Below are 27,487 nucleotides of genomic sequence, written 5' to 3'. Positions count from 1 at the left end.
ATGGCTCTTTATTCAGACTGAATACGCTTGACACGAGTGTTTGTAGAAAACGCGTTTATCTAACACAGCGGGACATTCTGTATATTGAGGGCTGTGCTGTGCACCAGGAGCAGAGAGGAGATTTGATCTGAGAAACTGAGATTTTTAGGACAGCAGCAGTTTACGGTGACACTTATTTTAAAACAGCGTAGACAAAGTGACCAACCTGAGGGCTTATTGGAGTTTTCAAAAGGCTTTGGACTTCATGATTTAGTTTTTCTTTGTTGAAAGTTACAGCAGACTCCAGTACAGTAGGTGGCGCTAATGCACTCTATGATGTCCTACCAACTGGACTGGGGATTTTATTTTTAAATTAAATCACTGAATTCAAATTAAAGTTTTAAGGCAAAATTCAAACATGAAAATCACAAGTTTTTATTTTATTTATTTTTTTGAAAACCAAATGCTACATTCATACAATCACTATAGTTTGGTCAGCTGGTTACTTGTGAAAATTCAAAACTAAAGAATATGACGATGTTGAACAAACTGAAGTAAAATGTTAATTTGCAAAAAGACCCCAGCAGTTCAAAGTGTCAGCAGGTGCAGTTTATCTCCACAGTTAAAGCAGAAGAGCAGAAAGGAGCAAATGTGAGAAGATAAAGCTGGTCCTCCATGACAGCTCAGGGGTCTTCTTCTCACTGCTTCAGCACACACTGCACAAGGCGCCCTCACATGTTATACAGCAGGAAGAGAGGGGGCTTGTCTGGGGCTGCCTGGGGATGGAGAATGTGGTAAAGGTGTCCATCATACCATCCTGAACTAAAGCAGTAGGAGGACAATGGTAGAGTGTCACACTCTAAGTCCATCTGTCCACACTCTGCTCCTTGTCCAGCTTCACGCTGAGGTCTCACACTCCATCATCCAAACCCTCAGTAATTGGACTCTCATTCCAGTTCCACTCCCTCTTATTTTCCAGTTGTGTTTGGTGTCCTCATTCCCTCCATTTCTCAAACCCATTCAGACCAGGCATTGGAGCCAACCCTGGGTGGGCCGCCAGTCCCTCACACTTTCTACACCAACAGGAATGAGTTCTCCTCGTCTTTTCCTTTTGCTCTCATTTCTTTTTAAATGGCTCACTTGTCCAGGCCACTGCTTTCTAAAGAGGACACGAGTGGAGGTGACAGTGAAGTGACGATAAGGGAGTGACAAAGAAGACAGAGACCTGAGCCTTGTGTGTGTTAAAGTGTCACAGAAGTCCAAACCAGCACATGGTAGAGTCTGTTCAGTCACAAACAGAAGATGACATGAATTGTGTGCAAATGAGGCATTGAACAAGGAGTGGAGCAGACACGGGTTCAGACAACACCACATGATGTTGAGGAGCAGTAGGTTTAGGAAGTTTCTGCTCAGACCACCATCAGATTGGCCTCACTCTCCATCACCCTACAACTGGACTGACCACCCGTGTTTACTCCTGCTGCTCTCCTCGGTGGACTTTAGGACCCACACTGGTTTCAGATGATAATTCTCACTGTGGTTCTCTGGGTGGTGAAACTCAGGGGTTTCTGGTCTGAACTTGTGGAGTTTGTTGAGCAGTTCAGGGTGACAGGGTGGAGAAGCACAAGTGAGTTTAAAGAAGAAGCACACAGGCTGAGAAGAAGACATGGAGAGTTTATTAAATGTGTAGGAGAGCTGAGGGGATTAGAAAAAAATTCAGAGAGAGTGGACAGGGGGCGCCGTCAGTAGGGTCAGTTGATCAGCATGTCCTGTCTTCTCATATCTTGATATCCACCTGCCATCCAGTCCTGTTCAGCTCCTCCTGTAGTGACCTTAGGTTCTTCATCTCACTCTCACTGATCTCATTATCAACCAGCCTGTGAAGGACACAAGTGTGAGTTACAAACATAAGAGGACCCCACCTCACACACTGTACTATCACAGTGACACGCCCACTCAGGTCAACTTCCCAGAATTCTCCTCAGTGTCCCTAAGTCACATGACATGTGTGTCACCCTGCCGGTCACTCAGTTCACTGTCCAGTCAGGTCACCGTCCTCTGAAGGCCTTTTGGTTTCATCTCATCTCAGTGAAGGTGTTCTAGTCAGGTCGGGGTTCCTCCATGGCTCCTGCAGACAGTTTTTATTTTTTTTTATCCTTCATTGTTTTCCATTGTTTTTATAACATTGTTCTGTTCATTTATTATTTGTTTAATTCTGTATTATCTGTTATTTTTATTCTATTTCATTATTATTTAGTATCTCTCTGTGTGTCTTGCAGTTCTCTCACGTTCCTTGTATTTTGTGGTTTGATCCCAAGATGCAGGACCACCTGCCCCCCAACTCTCTAAAGGCTGCGGCTCATTTGACTGCTCTGGTGATTGGTGGTCTTTGTGAGTATTTTGCTCTTTTGTTTTTAATTCTGATTATTGTCTTTGAACCTTTGGCTCTTGAGTTCAGATTCTCTTACAGTTTGTGCTTTTTGAATGTTGTTAGCTTTGGATTGCCTTTGGCAGCCCCTTTGGCTCTTTTGTTAATAAACCTCGTCTTTTATAAAGACCACTTGAGGACTTGTCTCTGCTCCAGCTGGAGTTTTCACGGTTCTCCCTCTGGTCAGACTCACTTCACGCCTCTGAGACTCTTTTTGATTTAAAAGCCTGAGCTCTTTTCTGAGGCCTGGTCAGCCCTGAAGCCTCCTGTTTGCCTGAGGTGGGCCTGCCTGGGGGTGACATTTGTTTGGTGGGCTGTTCTAGAGGCCTTTGTTATATTGTGCTGTTAGAGCAATCACAACAGAAGGTAGTCTGTCCAGGTGACATGGTGTTGACCCCTCTGTGGTCACTTTCTGTGTCCTGCTCTCTTAATTAATGTTCAGTCTTTCTCTTTATTAGTTTCTTTCCCACTCCTACTCACTCTCCTGTCTTCTCTCATTTTCTCTCCTCTTGTTTCTTCTTGTTGTCCCCTCAACACTCTGTCCACTGACATTGGCTCTTCTCTGTCTTGTTAGTTCCAAGTGACCCCCATAACCCTGTCCACCCTCTCCTCCTGTCCACTCTGCCTGCTGTCCTGATCCTGTCACCTCTCCTCCCTGTCTCCTTGTCCATCCTTCTGTCCACCTTTCTGCTCTTCCTTTTCTCAGCTCATCTCACACTCCTCCTCTTTGTTGCTCTCCTTCTGTCATCTCTCATTATCTTTGTTGTCCTCTCTGTCTGTCAACTCCATCCAGCTCCACTTGTCCACTGCTCTTTGTCCTTCTCGTCCCACTGCCTGTCCTTCTCCTTCCTTCAGTCAGTCCATGTGGTGTCCTGTGATCAGTCCGTCCATCAGGCCGTCAGCTGTGACTTCATAACCCCACACACCTCACCCTGTTTACTCACCACAGTGTCTCTAATTTACAGTTTGCGGTCCGCAGACCCTCACACAGCTGATGAGCTCCTAAATCTCCCAGTTTGTTGAAGTTCAGGTGTAGTTCAGTCAGCTGTGAGTGTGGAGAAGAGAAGACTGAGGAGAGAGATGAAGAACATCTGGAGGTGAGACCACAGTCATGCAGGCTGTGGAGATAAAGAGAGAGAAGTGAGGACATGAGGAGGGACAGACAGACAGACAGACAGACAGACAGACAGACAGACAGACAGAAGGCCACAGTGGTCAAATGCACAATGACTGCTGGCATTTTTACTTTTTACTGAGCCTGTTTGAACCCGAGACCACCGCTGTTCTTATAAGTAAGACACCAAACACCTGAGAGGGTCTCCTGCCTTCATGCTGTACTGACAGGTGAGAAGTCATTGAAACGGACACACGGACATTAATATTGGACATGAACCTCAAAGAAATGAGACTGACAGCGTCCTGCACTTGAGAGGCCACATGGACTTGTAGAAAATGACAATGGGGGTGTGACAATGTGGGATTTCTTTGTGTCATTCAGGATATTTTGTCGGATTATAGGACATCATGGAAAGACAACTGTTAGACATTCTGGTCACTGCAGAGCTTAACACTCAGCTATTTGTCATGATGGACTTTCCTCACGTCACAGTAATTAGATGATGACGATGACACTCTGTTGGTTTAAAAGGACAAACACTGGGCCTGACTTTTGGAGTGATGACATGATGGACATGGAGCACAAGACTGACATGTGACACTTCTGTCCTCAGCCACTCAGACCTCACATACTGACCGGTGACTTTGACCAGCTGACCTTTGTGCACTAAACACCTCAGTGGTGTTGAGCTCAGTTTTCTTATTCCTTCTACTAATTTGTAATAAAGCAAGAGGACGAGCTTCAAATGGACTGTCAGTGTCCCAAAGTCCAGTCCAGTGGACTGTGAAGAGACCCCCATGATTGCTGACCACTGCTGTCCATTCCCAGCTCTGTCCATAAGTGATCTGATAAAAATGATGACAAAGGAAATCCTCAGCACTTTATCAGCTGACTTCATAGGACGTGTGGGGGTCACAGGAGTGACATGTTTGTGTCCTCACAGTCTGAATTTGTCACAACAGCAGCTCATTTCTTTATGTCCTGCCTTTTCAATGATGTCTGTTTATAAAAGTCAGGACAGGCCACTGGACATTAAGGGGGTGGAATAAAGATTGTGGGGTCTTCATAAGCTTTTATTAATAATATTAGAAATATTCAAACAAAATGTTAAAAATGCTAAAAGCAATGGACTTGGTTTCAAATTATGAGTGCACAGCAAAGGCCATCAGTCACACATTGATAAGTTTATAAGGAAAGGAGCAGCTGTACAGCAGAGACCATGTGGAGCTACTCACCCACCCCACCCCAAAGCTGCCAGTATACATCAAAATGTGCCAAACGTGCCGCTCTTCTCCATCCCGGTTTCTCACACCATCACTGCTGATGAGGTTAGAGGAGAACTGAGGAGGCTGCATCCCAGGAAGACAACTGGCCCAGATAAGGTGTGCCCAAGACTTCTGAGGGCCTGTGCTGTTAAATTGGCAGAACCCCATCAGCAGATCTTCAACCTGAGCCTGTGAATGGGGGGGTCCTCACACTGTGGAAAACCTCATGTCTCATCCCAGTTCCCAAGAAAGTGAGATCTGGTGAATTCAATGACTTCACGCCCATGACCTTAACCTCCCATATCAGGAAAACCTTGGAGTGACTACTTCTTTATCTCCTAGACCCCCCGCACTTTGCCTATCAAGAGAAGGTGGGTGTGGATGATGCCATTCTCTACCTTCTCCACCGAAACCACTTGCACGTGGACAAAGGATGTAGTGCTTTGTAGGCCATGTTCTTTGACTTTTCCTACAACTTCACCACCATCCAGGCCATCCTACTGAGGGTCAAGCTGTCCAGTATTGGACTGGACTCAAAACTAGTGAACTAGTTTACAGATTACCTCACTGGTAGACCTCAGTTTGTCAGAATTGAGAACTGCACATCACAGACTGTAATCAGTAGCACAGGAGATCACAGTGGACTTTTCTTTCCCCTTTTCTCTTCATCCTGAACACATCAGACTTTAGTTACAACTCAGGGACATGCCACATGCAGAAGTTCTCAGATGACACTGACATTGTATGGTGTCAGAGGTGAACAGGAGGAAGAGTACAGGGGTCTAGTGAGTGATTTGTGGGATGGTGTCAGTCATACCAACTGCTGTTGATCACTTCCAAAACTAAGGAGATGGACGTGGACTACTGTAGGTCTAGTCCACCACTAAAACCTGTCTGCATTGAAGGGGTTGATGCGCAGTGGGTCAAGACCTATAAATACCTTATAGTGTAGTTGGATGACAGGCTGGACTGGTCAGAGGAGACAAAGGCTCTGTGCAGGAAGGGACAAAGCTGGCTCTGTTTTCTGAGGACGCTGAGCTCCTTTAACATACGAATGTAAGAAACTCCTGCAGATGTTCTATCAGTCAGTGGTTGCTAGTACTCTCTTCTACACTGTGGTGTGCTGTTAGCTTGAAGAAGAGAGATGCTGAGTGTATTGACAAGCTGAGCTGGTGAACAGGGTCTGTGGTTGGCATGGAATAGGACTCTGGTGACGGTGACAGAAACAGGGACACTATGCAAATTGCTGTCTATTATGGACAATGGACATCACCCACTATACACCACCATGATTAATCACAGGAGTTTGTTTAGCAGTAGGCTGCTATCATAAAACTGCAATACTGACAGATACAAGAGATCTTTTGTCCAGAGCCATTAACTCTTCCTAGCAGTGGTGGGCGGTGGTTGAGTTTGGGGCCTGATGCTCCTTCTCAGCACATAAGCTGTATTAGCTGTGCACCACATCCGATATCTCACTATCTGGTCACTACATTTGTTGTGGATCACTTTAAACATGTCATCCTATCAGCATAAGCCATGTCACTTTATTTTATTTTACTTTAATGTTAAGTCACTTTAGTATTTGTCACTTTAATATCAGATGCCACTTGTCACTTTGGTAGTAGTCATTATTTGCACAATTCTCACTGCACTGACATTACTGTCTGCACCATCTACATTACCTAAACTGGACTGTAAGATTACAAACTCAGTGTACTGTGATTGTGTTATTTATACAGTATTTGTTATTTGTTTAGTGTGTAAGTGAATGTCTGTATTAACTTGGTATAATTCTTGGCTGCTATGGGTACTTGAATCAGGATCAAATATCTATCTATCTATCTATCTATCTATCTATCTATCTATCTATCTATCTATCTATCTATCTATCTATCTATCTATCTATCTATCTATCTATCTATCTATCTATCTATCTATCATATAGTGCCTTCTATCTATCTATCTATCTATCTATCTATCTATCTATCTATCTATCTATCTATCTATCTATCTATCTATCTATCTATCTATCTATCTATCTATCTATCTATCTATCAAGGCTGGAGTCGGGTGAGGAGGTAGACGAGGTCGGAGAGGAGGCGGCAAGGAGAGGCCTGGAGTGTGTGAAGAGAGAGGAAGAGAAGAGGTTAGTGAAGGAGCCTGGACTTTGGGAGACTGTGGGGGTTTGTGATTTGGTGCACTTAGAGACTTGTATTGTATATAGTGTAAATAAACGTGTAGTGATGGCTGGAAACGTGTCTGCCTGTCTGTGTCTGGGGCGTACCCTTTCACAGTGGCGTAGTCGGCAGGATGCTCCACCTGGGTCAAGGTGGGGACCTGTATTGTTTAAATTGTCTGTGGAAGGCCCGGCACAGCAGGGGAGCTCACCCACATGCCACAGGGGTGGCGTGCACCCAGCCCCGCAGGGAAATGTAGTGTCGCGGACCATTAGCGGTCCGCTGTTGGACTTAATGTTTCGGGGCGGTTCACAGACGTGGCAGCAGCAATGGGAGCTGCCGAGAAGGAGAGGCTGCAGCTAGGACAGCCGCAGCAGCCGCGGAGTTGCCCGGGATCTCGTCCCCGTGTGAGGAAGCAGGACGAGATGGCTGCCGACCGGAAGTCCCTCCTTTCAATAGGCACGGGCTTGGATAGTGTGTCCTGTGTGCCCGCCAGCGATTGGATGGAGGCGGGATCAGGGAATGTCCATCCCGTGCCAGCCAGAAACCCGAATGGGCCGGAGGAAAAGGCCCATAGAAAGCAGTCGGCAAGTGGCGCTACTGATCAGGTAAGCACACCGTCGACTGACTTTCTCTCCTTGGCAGCGATCCTGCAGCAGCTGGAGGAATGCCTTCTGCTGATAGGATTGCTGCCACCCGAGCGATGTGCCCTCCGGGCGTAGACACAAGGATCAGGAGGGACGGCGGGCCTGCCAGCACAAGCGCCGCTGGCAAGAGAGGAACGGCGCGGCACTGGACCTTCTGACCGGGGGAGCACAGCGGGGACGGTGAGTAGGACCGCCCCCGTAAAGCTACGGACGCCGGCGGGGCAGGGTCTGTCCTTTTATGATAGGCAGTCTCGAACCGCCGTGGCATCCCAAAGTAAGAGGAGGAGTCGGAGAAAGAACGCTGGCTCCTCCGATACGGGAGGACATGTTGCTGGGTGCACACGTCCCACGAAGGGCCGCCCTCTACCGAGGCAGGGGGAAAAACCGCAGACTGGGAGGCGAAACGTGAGTGTGCTCCAGTTGGGGGTCCTGTGGTGAGGAAATCGCAGGTTTCGGATGGTGAGGCCGAAGATAGGAGCATTGGGGTGCCGGTCGGAGCGGAGAGCGTTGGCCCACACATGGGTGAAGCGTGCCGAGTGGCCGTGACAGGGCAACGTCTCCGTCCCCTGTTTTTCTGTTTATTCTTTAAGACTGGACCCTAGACTGGAAGGTGTCGGCCTGCCGCCGAGAGACATCTGTCCTCCTCCCTGCAATCAAAGCTGGAGTCGGGTGAGGAGGTAGACGAGGTCGGAGAGGAGGCGGCAAGGAGAGGCCTGGAGTGTGTGAAGAGAGAGGAAGAGAAGAGGCTAGTGAAGGAGCCTGGACTTTGGGAGACTGTGGGGGTTTGTGATTTGGTGCACTTAGAGACTTGTATATAGTGTAAATAAACGTGTGGTGATGGCTGGAAACGTGTCTACCTGTCTGTGTCCGGGGCGTACCCTTTCACACTATCTATCTATCTAAGACTAGATGACTAAGTGCTTAGTAATCTGATTATAAAACAAAACAAAGTGTTCAAACCAAAATAAAGTGCAGTGTGTCTTCAATAAAGACGTAAACAAACCCAAAACAAATAAACAAACGTACGTCCCCCGATACAAACAGTGTTCTTTTGTGGAGATTAAAATCACAGTAAACAGTTAATAAATAATCCACAAATAAAAATGAGGGGAAAATCACTGGAGGATCAGTCCAATAAAATCACCAAGAGCTTCTGTGCCACCTTCTAAAACTGATGTCTCCTCTGCTTACCATTTAAGATCTCCTTACCAAGAGGAGAGACCACCAGCAAGAGCAGTTATCCTTCACATCGGCTTCTGCCCCAGTCACCTTAACTCGTCACCACTGAGGACCCCAAACTCTGCTCATGTTCCCAACAACATCCCATGGCCTTCTGCAGGGTACCTTGCGAGTTGTTCTCCTTTATTCTGTCGCCATCCCTTGGCCATCAGCACACAATAGGTTTCAACCTTGCCTCTTGAACTCCATGTGCTCACTCTTCTCACGGGCACTTTTTGACCTCCACTCCACTGCATCAGCTCAGCCATGATTCTGCATGTATTTACTTTATTTCTCATCTCTTCATTTTTCTCATTTTAATCTCACAGGGATGCAGGTGTCTAATTCCACACACCAGAACACTAATGAGGACACTGGCTGAACCACAAATGTCTGCAGGTGTAAAGTGTGCTCCGCCAATTCACCACCAACACTCCAGGGCCGCTCTGCTCCCCCACACTACCACATCCACCTACGCCCCTCTGAGTCCACCATTTTAATTTAAAAACCTGCACACAACCACTGACCCCTGAAATGTGTCACCACACAGCTTTGTATTTAGTAGTAAAGAGAATCACTCAGTGACCAGAGTGACCAGTGGAGCACAGGACTAGTGTGACAGGTGTCCTTAGTGACGTCAAATTATTCACATCTCCAGTCGACTGTTTGATTGTCTGCTGGCATTGAGGAAGACCCTGACTGAGTGAAATGACAAAAGAAGGATTTGTGAGGCAGAGGGTTTGGACCTGTGATAGATAGATAGATAGATAGATAGATAGATAGATAGATAGATAGATAGATAGATAGATAGATAGATAGATAGATAGATAGATAGATACTTTATTAATCCCAAGTTATCAGTGAAGACCATGTGTGTATAAAAATATCAAAAAGGCGCTATATACCGGATTATTGAGAAAGTCATGTGACAGCCTACACTTATCATGTGGTGAGATTCTTGTTTTAATGTCCTACAAGAGGCACAAGTGTGAGTTACAAACACAAGAGGGCGCCACTCCTCACACTGGAGTATCTCACTGACACGCCCACTGAGGTCACCTTCCCAGAATCCTCTCAGTGTCTCTGACGTCTACTGCACAAGATGTGTGTGTCCACCTGTCGGTCACTAAGCCCACTGACAGATATATGTCGATGTCGTGTGTAGACCTGGGGGTCATGTCTTGTAGAATGATGTCGGCCTGTTCAGTCCACTTGGCTATAATGGCGGTCACTTCCAGTCTGTTCTGATTAAACACAGCATTTGTGTTGAGGGAGTGGAAAGGTCGGAGCTGTAATGTGACAAGAAATAAAATTCATGACACACACACACACACACACACACTTGTTGTTCACTTACTTCAGTTTCTCTAATTTGCAGTTTTCACTCTTCAGCCCCTCACACAGCTGATCCACTCCTGAGTCCTCCATGTTGATGTTGTCACTCAGGTTCAGTTCAGTCAGTCGTGAGTGTGGAGCAGAAAGAGCTGAGGAGAGAGCTGAGGAACATCTGGAGGTGAGATGACATGAGGACAGGCTATGGAAAAGAAGAGAGAGAAGTGAGGACATGAGGAGAGACAGACAGACAGACAGAAGGACACACAACACAAAGGTTCAATGGCCACTTGTATTCTGACTTTTCACTGAGGTGCAGTGTGAACACGAGACCACTGCCATTCTTATAAAGTAAGGCGCTATATACCTGACAGGGTCTCCCGCCTTCACGCTGGACTGACTGGTACCAAGTCGTTCAGACTGACATGTGGACATCAACACTGGATGAGAACGTCACAGACATGAGACTGATGGCGTCCTGTGCTCATGTGACCAGATGGACTTGTCACAGGTGACCACGGGGTGAGGGTGACACCACTGTTGTGTACCACTCAGGACTGGCAGCTCTAGTGGTGACTAGAAAACAATTACATACAATGCCTAGGGAAAGTATATATAATATTAAAATAATTCGGATGTTTCATACTGTGCCCCAAAATGCCAGGAATTCTATGTATTGCCTGTGCAAATAAGAGTCAAGACACGCATAAAGAGTTGGGGTTTCCAGCCCTGTATACTGTCAAAACTATAACTCAAAATTATTATACGCTCAAACATGCGTCCAACCAAGAACATCATCCCTTCGCAGAGGGGAACATAAATAAGGTGGGACTGGAAGCTGGTGACTGGAATGCTGGGAGGAACTGAGGTGTTTTATGGGTAGATGATGTCATCAAGTCAGGCCAGAGGAAGGTATGGAAATGCGGAAGTGGCTACGGGTGGATTAAATGGCATCCTGAGAACGTTTAAAGCAGTGTTGCGTCTGGCTTTCTGCAGGAACAAGAGAAAGAAAGGTTAGTGCCCCGTCTCCATCCCCTGGCAGACTGTTGTACGCTGCTCATCGGGTCTTTCCGCGGCCCCCTAGCTGCAAGTGCGTGACATCTGCTTTTCATATATTGCCGGTAACATATATATTGTCCCGCATGTGTGCCTGGAGATTATCATCCTGTCTCTGCTGCGGTAAGTGATACCAGTCTGAGACGAGAGGGGGCGCTCACACTGACCGTCTCTCCTTATCCACCTGCAGCTCTGAGAGGAAACCAAATGAGGGGAACTGACTCAGCCGCAGTGCCCAGAGCTGCTCCTGTCCTTCTGGGTGGGGTTCGTGAAAACCTGCTGACCCCCACAGAGGATAGAGTCTGCTGTTGGGCCCGCAAACTCAACATAAAGCAAGCGCCTTTGTGTTTATACAACTGAAAAGGAAATTTGTCTATTGGGCTGAAAAGGGGTGTTTTGTCGGGGCAATCGTATTCAGTTTTGTTTCATGTTACTTCATTAAACGGGGACACCCAGTTGGTGCTCCGACATTACAAAGCAACTTGTGCAGGTCAGTCCTGGAGTCACCATATAAGTAGACCAGTATTGTCTGTTTGAATTACATGTATTGTCCTTAATTACATCCGTTTTATATATATAGGAAGGGCGGTCCTTGTGTGTGTGTGAACCGTTAACATTTGAATGTGATTGCATATAGCACTGAACTGACCCCTCTGTATTATTCTTTCCTCTGCATGTCCTGGAGTACAAAAGAAACAGCACCGTACACCAAAATGTGGAGGCTGCATGGGCAAGATCGAAAAAAAAAAAAACGCGGTCACTGATTACAAACGCAAGAAGTCGTGCGAATGAATATAAATAATATGAATAATGTTGCATCCGTGCCACAATGTTTTCCGAAATGTACTATACAGGTCATAAAATGAATAATACCAAATATCATATATACCTATGTCTCTGTTTATCATAGACTATAAGGTGCATACTTATTCAGCGTGAGCTGAAATACATAGAAAGATATATTGAGATATCTGAAAATGTCTTTCAGATATATTAAAATGCCTGTGGACGTATTTTAAGGTTTCTCAAAATGTATCTCAGTGATCTCAAAATTGACAGGAACTTATTTCAAGATATTTCAAAATGTGCAGCATATAATTTCAAGATATCTTGAAAATTATTTAAGATATCTCAAAAAGCATTCCAGATATCATGAAATATATGCATTTCCATATATCCTTAATTCACTTTGAGATATCTAAAATGCACTTCCAGATATCTCGAACTGTTCATATGGCTTGCCATATGGGAAGTTATTTTAAGATATCTCAAAACATAATTAAGATATTAAAAAGCATTTAAGATATCTCGAAATTCGCTTTTATTTGAAACACCAAAAATACATTTTAGACATCACAAATTAATTTCATTATATCTTTAAATGGGTCTCTGCTTCACATGAGATATCTTAGAATGTATTTCAAGATATCTCAAATATAATTTGAGATAGCTTTACAAAGACATTAACTTATTTTGGGGTATCTGAATAGCATTTTCAGCTATCTACAATACAATTTAAGATATGTGAAATACATTTCCAGATATTTCAAAACAACTTTAACAAACTTTACTGAGGACATCAAAGGAGTGTAAGTGGGAAAGTGACAATGGAGGACAGGAACAAGTACGAGATTAAAATAAAGAATGGACAGTGTGAGCTTGTGGGACAAGAAATAAAACAACAGTCTGGACAGAGAGGACGAGGAGAGTGACCAGTGTGGTGGAGGGGCTCAGGGTCACAATGCTGTCTTTATGAATTGAATTATTAGGTTAGGTTTAGGTTTAGGTTTAGGTTTCTTTATTTAGTCATGTTTACACAGGAAAACATGAAATTTGCCTTCTCAGTTGCATCTAATAACAGGTAACAGACAGAATGAAATAAACAGACAAATAGAAATAAGAAAGGTTAAGGTAAGGCAGTTAGATGAAACATATTTACACCAAAAAAAAAAAAATTAAATTATTAAATTATTAAAAGGAATCTGCAGTTGTGTCTCCTCACATCCATCTGTCTGTCCATAGGGGACACTGCAGTATGTCCTGATTAAACACAGCGTTTGTGTTGTGGGAGTAGAAAAGTCAGAGCGATAATGTGACAAGAAATAAAATATACGAGACACACACACACACACACTTGTTGTTCACTTACTCCAGTTTCTCTAATTTGCAGTTTTCACTCCTCAGCCCCTCACACAGCTGATCCACTCCTGAATCCTCCATGTTGTTGCTGCTCAAGTTTAGTTCAGTCAGTCGTAAGTGTGGAGCACAAAGAGCTGAGGAGAGAGCTGAGCAACATCTGGAGGTGAGACGACAATCAGACAGGCTGTGGAGAAGAAGAGAGAGAAGTGTGGACGTGAGGAGAGACAGACAGACAGAAGGACTCACAACACAAAGGTTCAATGGCCACTTGTATTCTGACTTTTCACTGAAGTGCAGTGTGAACACGAGACCACTGCCATTCATATAAAGTAAGGCGCTATATACCTGACAGGGTCTCCTGCCTTCACGCTGGAGTGACTGGTGCCAAGTCATTCAGACTGACATGTGGACATCAACACTGGATAAGAACGTCACAGACATGAGACTGATGGCGTCCTGCACTCGTATGACCAGATGGACTTGTCACAGGTGACCGTGGGGTGAGGATGACAAACTGGAATTCTTGTCTGTCGTTTACCACTCAGCACTGGCAGCTCTAGTGGTGACCAGCAGCAGGTATGTTTGTCTTTGTTGAAGTTTTTTTAATTTGTTGTGATTAATTTTTAATGATGGGTTCATTTTCTGAACAGGAATAAAGGAATATATGTGTCACTGAAGTGTTATGGAGTCTCTGCTTTTATTTGTGTCTACTGCAAATGTACCTGACGAGTGCAGACACAGACCAGAGCTGTTTCCAGAACTTTCTGTTTTGAAGAGACAGGATGAGTCTTATGAAGGTGACAAGCGGAGGACCCTGAAATGGGGCAGATCTGGAGGGGCTCGTTTGAGGTAACAGGTAACCCAACACATTCTACTTGGACTGTAATAATGGCGACTGTGCAGTCCTTACGTAATCAACTTGATGAATTACAAACTAAAGCTTGTGTTCAGACAGAATACAGAGAAGCCTGCATTATGGAGACGTGGCTGTCTGAGTCCATCAGTGTTACTGAGCTCATCATTGAGATGTCATCATCACAGGTAAAGGGCCTGGTGGCGTCTGTATATAAATGGGGGTCTCAATCAGTAACAGTCAGAAAAGCAGTGAGCTCTGAGGACATTGAGCTGCTCAGCGTGTCACTCGTCCAGAGAATTTCCACAAATATTTGTCACCGTTGTTTGTATTCATCCTAAGGCTCACCCATCGATGTCAACAGAGACGATTATCACGGCTTTAGTCGACACGCTGAAAGTGAACACTCAGACCAAAGCATCAGAAGCCTAACCTTTGTCACCAGGCCTTAAACAAAGGTACCAAAAGCACAAACACATTTTCTGATTTACACTTTGTTTGTAATTCAGCAGCACTCTTGTAAAATACTCCACACTATTTCTGACATTCAACACTTTCTTTAGGAATTTAAAAGTCCACAAGTAGACAGTGAAGGTCTGGAGTGAAGATTCAATCCAAAGTCTCTAAGGCTGCTTTCATTGTCCAGACTGAGATCTTCTGTTGGACTCCTGCACTGATTTGAAGTGGTGCAGATGGCAAATGGCTGTCTCAAGCCCAACGTGTGGCGATGCCTGTCAATATCTCATCTTCTCAAACAATAAAGACAGAGAAACAAGAACAGATGTTACTGATACTTTAAACAGCAGTGATCACAATATGGTCAAATGTGAGACAATCTTTGTAAACTCACAAATGTACACCAAAACAGAGACCTCTAACTTGAGGAAAGCAGACTTTATGGAGATGAGGACGTATCTACAAAACATCCTTCCATCCATCCATCCATCCATCCATCCTCTTCCGCTTATCCGAGGTCGGGTTGTGGGGGCAGCAGCTTGAGCAGAGATGCCCAGACTTCCCTCTCCCCGGGCCACTTCTTCTAGCTCTTCAGGGAGAATCCCAAGGCGTTCCCAGGCCAGCCGAGAGACATAGTCCCTCCAGCGTGTCCTGGGTCTTCCCCCGGGGCCTCCTCCCGGTTAGACGTGCCCGGAACACCTCACCAGGGAGGCATCCAGGAGGCATCCTGATCAGATGCCCGAGCCACCTCATCTGACTCCTCTCGATGCGGAGGAGCAGCGGCTCTACTCTGAGCCCCCTCCCGGATGACTGAGCTTCTCATCCTATCTTTAAGGGAGAGCCCAGACACCCTGCGGAGGAAACTCATTTCAGCCGCGCGATCTTGTTCTTTCGGTCACTACTCATAGCTCATGACCATAGGTGAGGGTAGGAACATAGATCGACTGGTACGTTGAGTGTTTTGCCTTGTGGCTCAGCTCCTTTTTCACCACGACAGACCGATGCAGAGCCCACCGATCCGCCTGTCTGTCCATCTCACGCTCCATTCTTCCCTCACTCGTGAACAAGACCCCGAGATACTTGAACTCCTCCACTTGGGGCAGGATCTCGCTACCAACCCCTGAGAGGGCACTCCACCCTTTTCCGGCTGAGGACCATGGTCTCGGATTGGAGGTGCTGATTCCCATCCCAGCCGCTTCACACTCGGCTGCGAACCGATCCAGAGAGAGCTGAAGATCATGGCCTGATGAAGCAAACAGGACAACATCATCTGCAAAAAGCAGTGACCCAATCCTGAGTCCACCAAACCAGACCCCCTCAACACCCTGGCTGCACCTAGAAATTCTGTCCATAAAAGTTATGAACAGAATCAGTGACAAAGGGCAGCCCTGGCAGAGTCCAACTCTCACTGGAAACGGGTTCGACTTACTGCCGGCAATGCGGACCAAGCTCTGGCACCGATCGTACAGGGACTGAACAGCCCTTATCAGGGGGGTCCAGTACCCCATACTCTTGGAGTACCCGCCACAGGATTCCCCGAGGGACAAGGTCGAATGCCTTTTCCAAGTCCACAAAACACATGTAGACTGGTTGGGCAAACTCCCATGCACCCTCTAGGACCCTGCTAAGGGTATAGAGCTGGTCCACTGTTCCGCGACCAGGACGAAAATCACACTGTTCCTCCTGAATCTGAGGCTCGACTATCCAACGGACCCTCCTCTCCAGAACCCCCGAATAGACTTTTCCAGGGAGGCTGAGGAGTGTGATCCCTCTGTAGTTGGAACACCCCCTCCGGTCCCCTTTCTTAAAGAGGGGGACCACCACCCCGGTCTGCCAATCCAGAGGCACTGTCCCTGATGTCCATGTGATGTTGCAGAGGCATGTCAACCAAGACAGTCCTACAACATCCAGAGCCTTGAGGAACTCCGGGCGTATCTCATCCACCCCTGGGGCCCTGCCACCAAGGAGTTTTTTGACCACCTCGGTGACCTCCAGAGATTGGGGAGCCCACCTCCGAGTCCCCAGGCTCTGCTTCCACATTGGAAGGCATGTTAGTGGGATTGAGGAGGTCTTCGAAGTACTCCCCCCACCGACCCACAACGTCCCGAGTCGAGGTCAGCAGCGCACCATCCCCACCATATACAGTGTTGACACTGCACTGCTTCCCCCTCCTGAGACGCCGGACAGTGGACCAGAATCTCCTCGATGCCGTCCGAAAGTCTTTCTCCATGGCCTCCCCAAACTCCTCCCATGCCGGAGTTTATATCTACAAAACATCAAACGGAAAAGCAAAACCTCAGCAACTCTAAATGACAGTTGATGTCTCTTCAGAGATCTTCTAATCCGGACTCAAAAAGTGTTCATTTCGAAAACCAATAAATCAAAAGGACTTCAAATGAGCCAAAATCAATAAACAGGAGAATAATAAAAAGATTAAAACTGGAAAGATCACGGTACCAGAAAATCAAAAATAAAAACAAACAAACCAGAAACAGACAGAGAGATTGTGACATAGAGGAATACCAGACACTGCAGCAAGAGATTTGAAACATCAAAAAAGAAACTGAAATAAAAATTACTAAAGAAGCCAAAACAAACAACAAGCACTTTTTTTAGCTCAACTCCAGTAAACAGACAATTAAAAAGAATTTAAGAAATTTTAGGGACATGAATGGAGAAATCATTGAAAATGACATTAAAACAGCAAATGAACTGAACAAATATTTCACCCAAGCTTTTATAAAGGAAGAAACAAGTAGAACGCCTCGTGTAGAAGTAAAAACAAAGTCTGAGTTCATAGATTTTATAAAAGAAGAGTCAGTCGTGTTTCAAGCTTTCAGTTTGTTGAAGGCTAATAAAACCCCTCGACCTGATGGGATCTCACCAATTGTATGGAAAGAAATGAAAGACGTCGTCTCTAAACTCTTATTAGGCAGATCTGAGCAGTCACTTCAGGAAGGAGAAACACTAGAGGACTGGAAATGTGCAAATGTGACTCCAATCTTCAAGAAAGGGGACAAAATGGATCCTAGTTAATTACAGACCAGTTAGTCTTACTTCTGTGCCATGCAAAATTAAATTATGGAAACCAAACTAAGAAATACATTTAAAAATTACTTAAGTGAAAATAATATACTAAATAACAGCCTACATGGGTTTATGAGAGGAAGGTCCTGCCAAGCCAATCTTTTAGATTTTTTGGAGGAACCAATTGGAATAATTGACAAAACAAATCCCACAACATAATTCATGTAGACTTTCAAAAAGCCTTTGACTCAGTCTGCCCACACCAAAGATTAATTCTGAAACTAGAAGCAGTAAGCATCAGAGGTAACCTACAAAACTGGATCTCTAGTTAGTTATCCGGCAGGAGACAAAGAATATAGAGATGAGGAGAATGGAGTGAGGTCATCAGTGGAGTCCTTCAGGGTTCTGTCCTTGGACCCTCATTACTTTTTCTGATTTATATCCATGACATTGATTCTGGTATAGTTAGGAAACTTGTGAAATTCACAGGTGACACTAAAATTGGAGGGATGGCAGACACTGAGGAGGCAGCAAAAAGAACCCTAATTTTAAAATACCTGGACAAGCTCCAGAACTGGGAGATCACCTGGAAAATTGAGTTTTTAAGAGGTGCAAAGTGCAACACGTGGGCAAAAGGAACATCAATTATAAATACAAGATGGGAGACATTGACCTTCAGGAAGACACCTCTGAAAAGCATTTCGGGGTTTATACTGACACAACATTTTCATTGACTAAATAATGTACAGGAGCAATGAAAAAGCCAAATGAAATGTTAGGTTACATCATAAAAACTGTCAAATTCAAGTCAAGTGATGTTGTGCTCAAGCTATATAATGCACTAGTAAGATCACATCTGGAGTTCTGTGTGCAGTTCTGGTCACCACAGTACAAGAACGACATAGCAGCACTTGAAGCTGTGCAGAGGATAGCAGCCAAGTGCATCATGGGACTGAAGGACATTTCCTACTGTGACAGACTCAGAGAATTCAACCTGCTTAGTCTGAGCAGAGGATAAGGTGTGAGGACCTCATCCAGGTATTTAAAATCCTCAAAGGCATCGGTAAAGGAGATCCAGCAGAATTCTTTCTAGTTAAGGGTGGATCTCATACTTGAGGACATCACTGAAATTTAAGAGGAAGTGATGTCCTCTTAAAGAATAGGAAGAAGTTTTTACACAAAGAGTTATGGGACTCTGAAACAAACTACTGAGACATGGAGTTGAAACAGAAGCCTTGAGGACCTTTAAGAAGAATCTCCATGAGCTATTTGGACAGCTTAGCTATTAGCTAAACAAACAGCCTCAATGGACTAAATGGTCTCCTTTCGTTTGTCAAATGTCTTCTGTTCTTATGTCACTTTGCTTCATCTCTTGTAAGACCCCTTGTAGATCACCAAGACTCATGTGAGGCTCCTGTTTGTAGACTTCTCCTCAGCCTTTAACACCTTTCAGCCTCACCTTCTTACTCAGAGACTTATTAAAGAATTTAATTTCGACTTCAGTTTGGTAGGATGGCTGATTGACTTTTTAAGAGACAAGAACTGAAGAGTGAAAGTCAATGGCTGTCTGTCTAACATGTTGTCCTCATCCACAGGTCCACTCATGTCAGTTCTTTCACCTCTCTTGTATTCCTCTACACTAATGGTGGTCTCAGTAAATTTGAGGACAGGTTCATCTTAATATGTGCTGATGAGTCAGTGATTGTTAGCCTACTGAGTCCTGGTCCAGTGGGAGATGACTTTGTGAACTGGTGGGATGAGTCTTTCTACACCTCAATGTTACAACAACTAAGGAACTAATAATCAAACTTAGAAGCAGCACCAGTCACCTACAAGAAACAATCACCAAAGAGCAGGCAGTGGAGATCATTGACAGTTGGAAATATCTGAGGACACTCAAAGACTCACAGCTGACTTTTAAGGGAAGCACAGAAGCCATCGGCACAAAGGGACAGCAGCAGCTCTACTGTTTAAGGAAGCCGAGTCTTTGTAATGTGAGTCCTTCCATGATGACACTCTTTTATAAATCTTATATTGAGTCATTTTGTATTTATGTACTGCTAGCCTGGTTTGGAAATCTTAATGTCAAAAACAAAAACAGAATAAACCAAACTGCAAAATGGAGCAGTAAAATAACAAGGTGTGAACAGTCCAATCTCACAGACGTGTTTAACAATCAAGTGTTACAAAAGCAGAGGGTCTTCTGTCAGACACGACTCGTCCACTACATTCACAATTCCAGGTTTCACCGTCAGGTCACAGGTTCAACTTTCCAAGCATAATAATCAGCCAGTTCAAATTCTGTTTCACTCCAACTGCTATTAATCTTCTAAATAAATTCAATTCTCATGAACACCCACATCCTTAAATCATGGGATGATAAAGAACAGCATTTGCATCAATTATCAGTAAAGACTAAATTCTGGTTTAGTTCTTATGTCTAATATGTTCTGTCAGAAATATTAAACTCACTGCTATATTTTGTTCATTTGATGGCTGTGTATTTTGTGACGTGTCCTTAACATTATGTCGTAGTCTCCTCAGTAAAACCTGGTGAAAAACTAAATTTACCTCTTAGGACAATAAAACCGAATTGAATTGAAGACCCTTTGTCTGATTTGTAGGATGCCATGCAGCATGAGGGTCACTGCTGGACACCGGAGAGCTTGATGCTCGACTGTTTATCCTGATGGACTCTCCTGATGTCACACTAACCAGATGATGAGGACACTCTGTGTGTTTATTGTGACACCATTAAGGACACTGACTAGACTGGACTTTAGGATCAATGACATACTGGACAGTGAGGACATGACTGACATGTGACTCTTCTGTCCTCGGCCATTCAGACCTAACATTCTGACCGGTGCCATTGACCAGCTGACCTCCATCCACTAAAGACCTCAGTCGTGTTGAGCTCAGTTTTTTATTCCTTCTACTAATTTGTAATAAAACAGGAGAACAAATTTCAACTTACACATGAGGGAGAGAAAAAGTTCAACTTTCAATCTAATCTTAATAACAATCCCAGTAAATAATGCTAAGCATGACGTCACATACACAAGAACCACAGATGTTGTGTCACTTCATTCACTTACTTCATTATACAGTAGACATACGACAGTTGATCAGCCTTATTACTGGGATGTAGAAACTGCTCTTAAATCTCACAGTTCAGGTGTTCATAGTTCAGTAGCACCTGTCTGATGGAAGGAGGGAGACAAATGCTCATGATGTGTGACTGGGGTCCTTTATGATTTGTTTTGCCTTTCCTAAAGAGTGCTTGACAATAGAGAAAGTTTTTGTCAAGATGATAGACCAAACACATTTATCACCCAGCAATACCCAGTGTGTTGTGGTAGTTAAGGTTCTGAACATCAGACCCTGAGGTTGTGGGTTTCAATTCCACCACCGACACGGAAGCAAGTCACTTCACCTGCCTGTGACTCCAATTTGGAAAACAAAGAAATGGAGCCAATTGAACCTCAAATGCTGTGTGTCACATTGGATAAAGGCATCAGTCAAACAGGAAGTAATAATAAAAATAATAATCAGCCAGATCTGCAGGTCTTCAAGTCCCCTGCTCAGCTCTGCCTTCTGTTGGTGAAGCCCTGTCAATACCCTCCTTGTATTTATTTCCAGTTCTCAGCTCTTTTCTCTTGTCCTACTCCTCTTTTCCCAAGTCCTCAGTTCCCATCTCATTTTCTATCTCCCACTCCTTATGTTTCCCATAATGCCTTGTGTTTCTGCTGACCAGTCAGTTATTTGTTCATTCAGTTGAGTGAAGTTTGTGGTGTTTGATAAACTCAGATCATTGACTGTAGACTCAGGATCAACATCAGTCACCAGTAGTCCTTCTAAGTTACTAATCTGCTTATCCTGAGCAGGGTCAAGAGATAGCTGGAGTCTATCCCAGCATGCATCAGGCACAAGCCAGGAACAACACCTGGACAGGTGGCCAGTCCATCACGGGGTGAACACACACACCAACACACACACACACACACACAGATCAGTTTATGATCACTAATCCATCTAACATGAAGATCTTTGGACTGTGGGAGGAGACCAGTGAAGCTGGAGGAGACCCATACAGACACTGGGAGGACATGCAGACTCCATGCTGTGGTTGGCTGGTAACTCCTACTGCTGCTGTCAGTCTTTCTTTCTGTTCCTTTGTATGTTCAGCTCTCACTCATTTTCCTAATCCTGTTGTTTTATTTCTCTTTTGACTTCTCTCTCTTTATCTCCTTCTCTTGTCTCTCCTTATCTCTGATGCCCTACACTCATTGTTCCTGTCTGTCACCTCAGTCCTGCTCCAATTTGTCCACAGCCACTCTGGTCAGCTCTTCTGCCCCCACTCACAGGGTTTCTCCTTCTAATTCTGTTTTAGTGACTTTAACAAACTTTAGTGAGGACATCAGAGGAGTGTGAGGGAGGAAAGTGACAATGGAAGACGGGGGACAAGATTAAGAGTGTCATTGTAGGACAAGAAAGAAAATTAAGGACTGGATGGAGAGAATGATGACAGTGGCCACTGTGGAGGAGGGGCTCAGGGTCACAATGATGTCTTCATTTATTTTCTGTGAGTCCACCTCACGTCCATCTGCCTGTCTGTCTGTCCAAACCTGACACTACAGTCTGTCCTGATTAAATAGAGTGTTTGTGCTGTGGGGGTAAAACAGTCAGAGCCATAAAGTTAGAAGAAACGCAATTCAACAAACACACACACACACTCTGACTCACACTTTTTGTTCAATCACTTCAGTTTCTCTAATTTGCAGTTTTCACTCCTCAGCCCCTCACACAGCTGAGCCACTCCTGAACCTCTGATCTTGTTACTGTTGCTCTCTATAACTAAGCTGTACTCGTCACCCAGATTCAGCTCTGTCAGTCATGAGTTTGGAGATGAAAGGACTGAGGAGAGAGCTGAGCAACATTTGGAGGTGAGATGACAATCTGACAGGCTGTGGAAGTAAACTTGTCAGGAACACAAGTCGGGTCTCTCAGGTCACACATGCAGGATGGGAGAGGAGAGGCTCATCACAATGATGACCAGAGAGATCAAGAAACTGGAAACAGCGAGTAGGAAGACCAGCAACAAGATGGGCAGATGACATCAAAGAACAGTTGGGAGTAGGAGAATGGGCAGCAATAAAGATGGCTAAGGAAAGAAAAGATTTCTGGGAAAACTGAAAAGCACCATAGACCTCCACAGTTCCTTGATGTACTACACAGCGTCTCTGGATCTGGAGGACATGGGGATGGACAGACAGACTGACAGAGAAGCCACACAACAGCAGGGTAGCCCAAACAAACTTCCTGCCAATTGTCACAAAGACTGAGACCTCACTGATTGTGCTGACCGTGATGTCCATCCATAGTGATGCATTTGACCACAGCAGACGAAAGAGCATCTTGGGAATGAAATAAGAAGTCAAATAGAAGTAAGAAGAGCAGAAAAACAAAATGCATGTGAGCTGCTGGAGTGTCCTCTGTAGTGAGGAACATTTACAGAAGAAATGTAATAAGGCAACACTGGGATTGTATGGAGAAGAAGAGAAGAAAAGCACAGGGGGACAGACGTCATGTGGCGTGAAGACAAGACACACACAGGGATTTCATGGCTGTCTGTCTTTTTCAGCTCATTCCTGTTTATCATGTCCACATGTGGCCTGTTGGTCAGAGAGGTCAGTAACAATTTGACTGGACTGTTGACAGGACAACGTGAGCAGCAACTGTCATCATGTGAGGACGATGAGTGACCAGAAAGGCCTGTTTAATAAAATCAGAACAGTCAATGTCACACTCTGAACCTGTCACCTCAGTCCACTGTAGCAGTAGAGGCTTTTATCGACCTCTTCAACCCTCAGGTACCACGCCAAACACCAGGTAAAAGACCAATTATTATTTATTAAATAATAATACTGTGCACAAAGCACCCTCCACTCCACACTACTCATACAATCCTCAATTCTCTCAATATAATAATCACTCCTCCTCTCCCAGACACTTTGCCACCCTACCTCCCAGCTCAGCTCAATGTCTGGGCTTTCCCAGCATCCTTTTATACCCCCTGACCCGGAAGTGGTTCCTGTCCCATAATCCATAAGTCCTCATTCCTTCCGGGTCAGGGTAAAAGTCCTTCTCTTCAACCTGGAAGCACGTCGTTTCTCCTGTTCATGTGACCAGGACGTACTTCCAGGTTATAGGGTACATAAGAGTCCAACAGCCTCTCTACAGCGACTCCTGGTGGCCCCGATGGTATCCAGCAGGGCTGTGCATACCAACTACAAAGTCCATGAGGCCCTGCTGGAATTCGAGGAACGTCCATGCTGTCGGGAGAGCTCCACCTGGCGGCTTGGGGGTGAGGGCCGGAATATTTAGCCGGCCATCCACCACACCACATTCATTGTCATCACTTCTCCTACAGTCTCTCACTTTATATTTGACATTGTCACCTCATTAAAATCCCCATTCAGGCACTTGTCACCTGCATCTCAGGTCAGTCTCATCAGGATATCATCTAAAATTGTCTGTTTGTCTATCAGTTCTCTTTGTTCCTTCATGTCATTCCACAATGAGACCCCCACTGTGTTAATTGTGTCTATAACTACAAAGACAGACACACATATAGCCTGGGGTCTCAATAAGTGACATGACAACTACAAGCAGAGCTGGACACTCAAGTGTGTCACTGGCCTGCTCTCAATTGAACTGAAACCCAATCTGAACCCAAGAACAATTCTGCCCATAAAGGCTCTGCATGCCTGGGTACGTCTTTTGTTCTTCAAGTCATCCTGACTGTTGAAAGGTGGTCTCCAAAACTTACATTGTTCTCCACATGAGTGTGCAGATGGAGTTGTCACAGCTTGTGACAACACAGTGGCAAACTCAGAATTCAGTCTGTCATTCACCAACCAGGACATGTGGACACTTTGTCTGACTTGAAGGTGACATCCAGAGTAGACAATGAGGACACTCTATCAGATCTATTGTGACACCTTGATTAGACTAGACTAGTTAAGACTAGACCAGCGCTTTAGATCAGTGTTTCCCAAACCCCTGATGGCTGCAGGTTTTTGTTCCAACCGGATTCCTAATCAGTGACAACACCTGATAGCGCTGATCTCAATTAATTAGCTGGTATTTTTTTTTTCTTTTATTCGACATTCAGAAAAGCATAGCAGCATGATTTTTACATTTATAAGACATTTAGAAATATTTCTACTTTTGCTATAGATTTAAATGCTTAACTCTCTTTTGTTGATTTCATTATACTTTCTCTGTGCAGTTTTTCCTCTTTCGTTGTATCTTAATAATGACAATTTAAAACAAGCAGAGCACACACGCTGGCAAACAACACGCTGAATAAAGGCTGCAACTACTTTAGCAACCGACCCACTAATGAGTAAATAATGGATTAATTAAACAATTAGAAGACCTAGAAAAGTAGAATGAAAATCAAGATGAAAATACTGTTAAAAAGAAAAAAAAATACATTATTCCTATACAGTATAACTGCTTGGTACATTTTAATTTTTTTCTTTTAGCAAACTTAGTTTTCTAATTTCTAAATTGTTCCCTAAATACAGAACTTTGGAAATATCAGTTCACTTAATTAGCCCAGGAGTTCAATTAAAAACAGAAGCTGGTTGGAACAAAAACCTGCAGCCACAGGGGCTCACCAGGACCGAGTTTGGGAAACACTGACATAATGGACACGACTGACATGTGACACTTCTATCCTTGGCCATTCAGACTTGACATACTGACAGGTGCCATTGACCAGCTGATCTCTGTCAAATAAAGGCCTCAGTGGTGTTGAGCTCAGTTTTCTTACTCTTTCTACTGATGGTCAGCATCCCAAAGCCCAGCACAGAGATGGTTTGAGAGTCTCTTTGTCTGAGTAGACTGTGAAGTGACTCCCATGACTGCTGACCACTGCCATCCATTTGAGATTTGATCAAATGAATGGGTGATGTGCTGACATCACCATCTGCTGGCAGGGACTGGAAATGCACAGCACTTCATCACACGACTAGACAGGATGTTTGGGGGTCACATGACTGCCATCTTTGTACCCTCACTGTTTGAATTTCTCACAACAGCTGATCATTTCACCAGGACTGACTTTTCTGTTTTCTCTGATGTCTCTTTTGGTAGATCAGGCAGGTCAGGCCAGTGAACAGAAAGTGGGAGGACTAAAGATGGCAGGGGCTTTAGGAACTTTTACAAATGATATCTTAAATATTCAGATAAAATGTTAAAAAATATTAAATCAAATAAACATGGGTTCAAATTCCAAATACACCAAAGGCCATCAGAGAATTCCCATATTTGACAAAAAGACAGGGGTTAGGATCATACACTGATAGAGTGTGTTTCAACACCTCCCACCTCAGGACCCCAGATTAGGACCTGAGTGCAAGGCACCTCAGCACCTCAGCACCTCACTAGTTTAGTTGGGATGGAGCAGTGTGAGGTTTATTACAGTGGCTGAAGTGCCAATCCTGCCACCAACCCCCAAGTTTCCCCTGTAGGTTGGAGGACCTCCTTGCAGGGCTGGATGCAGGATAACGTTATACTCAGGACGGGGCAATTGTAAGTTAAGTGTCTTGCTCATGGGCTCAATGAAGTGGAATCACCTTTAGTATTTATGAGATTTGAAGAAGCAACCTTCTGATTGCCAGCACATTTCCCTAACCTCAGAGCCAACACTCCACCCTATTTGACAATTGTGCACCCAATATGAGTGTGAGGGAGCAGGACAGTCACAATGTGAGGAGATAGTCATGTCAGTAGTCATTATTATTATTATTATTACTCTTGATGGAGGACATTCTTTCCAAGATGACAGATCAGGTGTGTTTACTCATGACATCCTATAACACCCCTGAGTATCTGATAACACGCCATCAGTCAGACTTGCAGGGTGATATTCCACGAAGTGCGTTTATGAAATTGAGACTTAGCTGACAACGACTTACTTGAAGAGGCCTTGGTTTCCAATCGAGGTTCAGTCGGTTCAACAAACTCTAAATGTTTCCAGTTAGCTCAGGATCAGAGGTGTAAAATCACGAAGTACGACTACTTTGTTACTTTACTTAAGTATGTTTTTCATCCATCCATCCATCCATTCTCTTCAGCTTGTCCAAGATCGGGTCGCAGGGGCAATAGCTTGAGCAGAGATGTGCAGACTTCCATCTCCCTGGCCACTTCCTCTAGCTCTTCCGGGGGAATCCCGAGGCATTCCCAGGCCAGCCGAGAGACATACTCCCTCCAGCGTGGGCCTCCTCCCGGTTAGACGTGCCCAGAACACCTCACCAGGGAGACGTCCAGGAGGGTTAGGGTTAGGGTTAGGGAGTAAATTTCATTCATAGCTACTTTGATTTTTTCCTCACTACATTTTGAGGTCAGAAAGTGTACTTTTACTTTGTTTCTTTCTCCAGCAAATCCTCGCTAATCATTACTCAGACTAAACTGTTATTAATATCACTTCATAAAGGAGACAAATCAGCTGTGTTTGTGTTTTACCTCGTATATCATTAATAAAATAAACTCTTTGCAGCGCCTTCCTCTGCTCATTCATTCCCATGCTTTCCCATTCACTGCTAAGACTTGGAAACTGGTTGTTTATTTTCCCCAGAGTCGTATTTGAACACTCCACTCAAAGATGTAAATTTCAAAGCTAATTCATATATAATGCAGTGCCTTCTGTGCCTACCGGCATCTAAAGAAATCTCTGCTGTCAAGAATTCACCTTTAAATGTAAAGAATCCTGTTGAGA

The 27,487-nt window shown here is 44.5% G+C and overlaps 1 protein-coding gene across 49 annotated transcripts in view; it reads right to left on the bottom strand.

Moving 5' to 3' along the window:
- Positions 1-411: 411 nt before the first annotated feature.
- LOC114645182 (NACHT, LRR and PYD domains-containing protein 3-like) overlaps positions 412-27,487 on the bottom strand; it is a 913,740-nt gene continuing 886,664 nt past the window's right edge. For 33 of the 49 annotated variants that reach the window (XM_051921677.1, XM_051921685.1, XM_051921683.1 and 30 more), the window contains 4 exons: positions 13,372-13,545; positions 10,192-10,368; positions 3,352-3,525; positions 412-1,856 (listed from right to left, as the gene is read on the bottom strand). In XM_051921677.1, coding sequence (XP_051777637.1) covers positions 1,757-1,856; positions 3,352-3,525; positions 10,192-10,368; positions 13,372-13,545 — 625 coding nt within the window. In that variant the 3' untranslated portion in view covers positions 412-1,756. Of the gene's footprint in view, positions 1,857-2,761; positions 3,056-3,090; positions 3,526-10,191; positions 10,369-13,371; positions 13,546-22,460; positions 22,665-27,487 lie in introns of those variants that run through there. The other 16 variants (XM_051921682.1, XM_051921699.1, XM_051921710.1 and 13 more) reach the window with 9 other exon arrangements.

This window comes from Erpetoichthys calabaricus (genome assembly GCF_900747795.2).
Source record: "Erpetoichthys calabaricus chromosome 1 unlocalized genomic scaffold, fErpCal1.3 SUPER_1_unloc_22, whole genome shotgun sequence".
Lineage (NCBI taxonomy): Eukaryota > Metazoa > Chordata > Cladistia > Polypteriformes > Polypteridae > Erpetoichthys > Erpetoichthys calabaricus.
The sequence above is the reverse complement of the archived record's forward strand: the minus strand, read 5'-3'. Positions and strand labels throughout refer to the sequence as shown.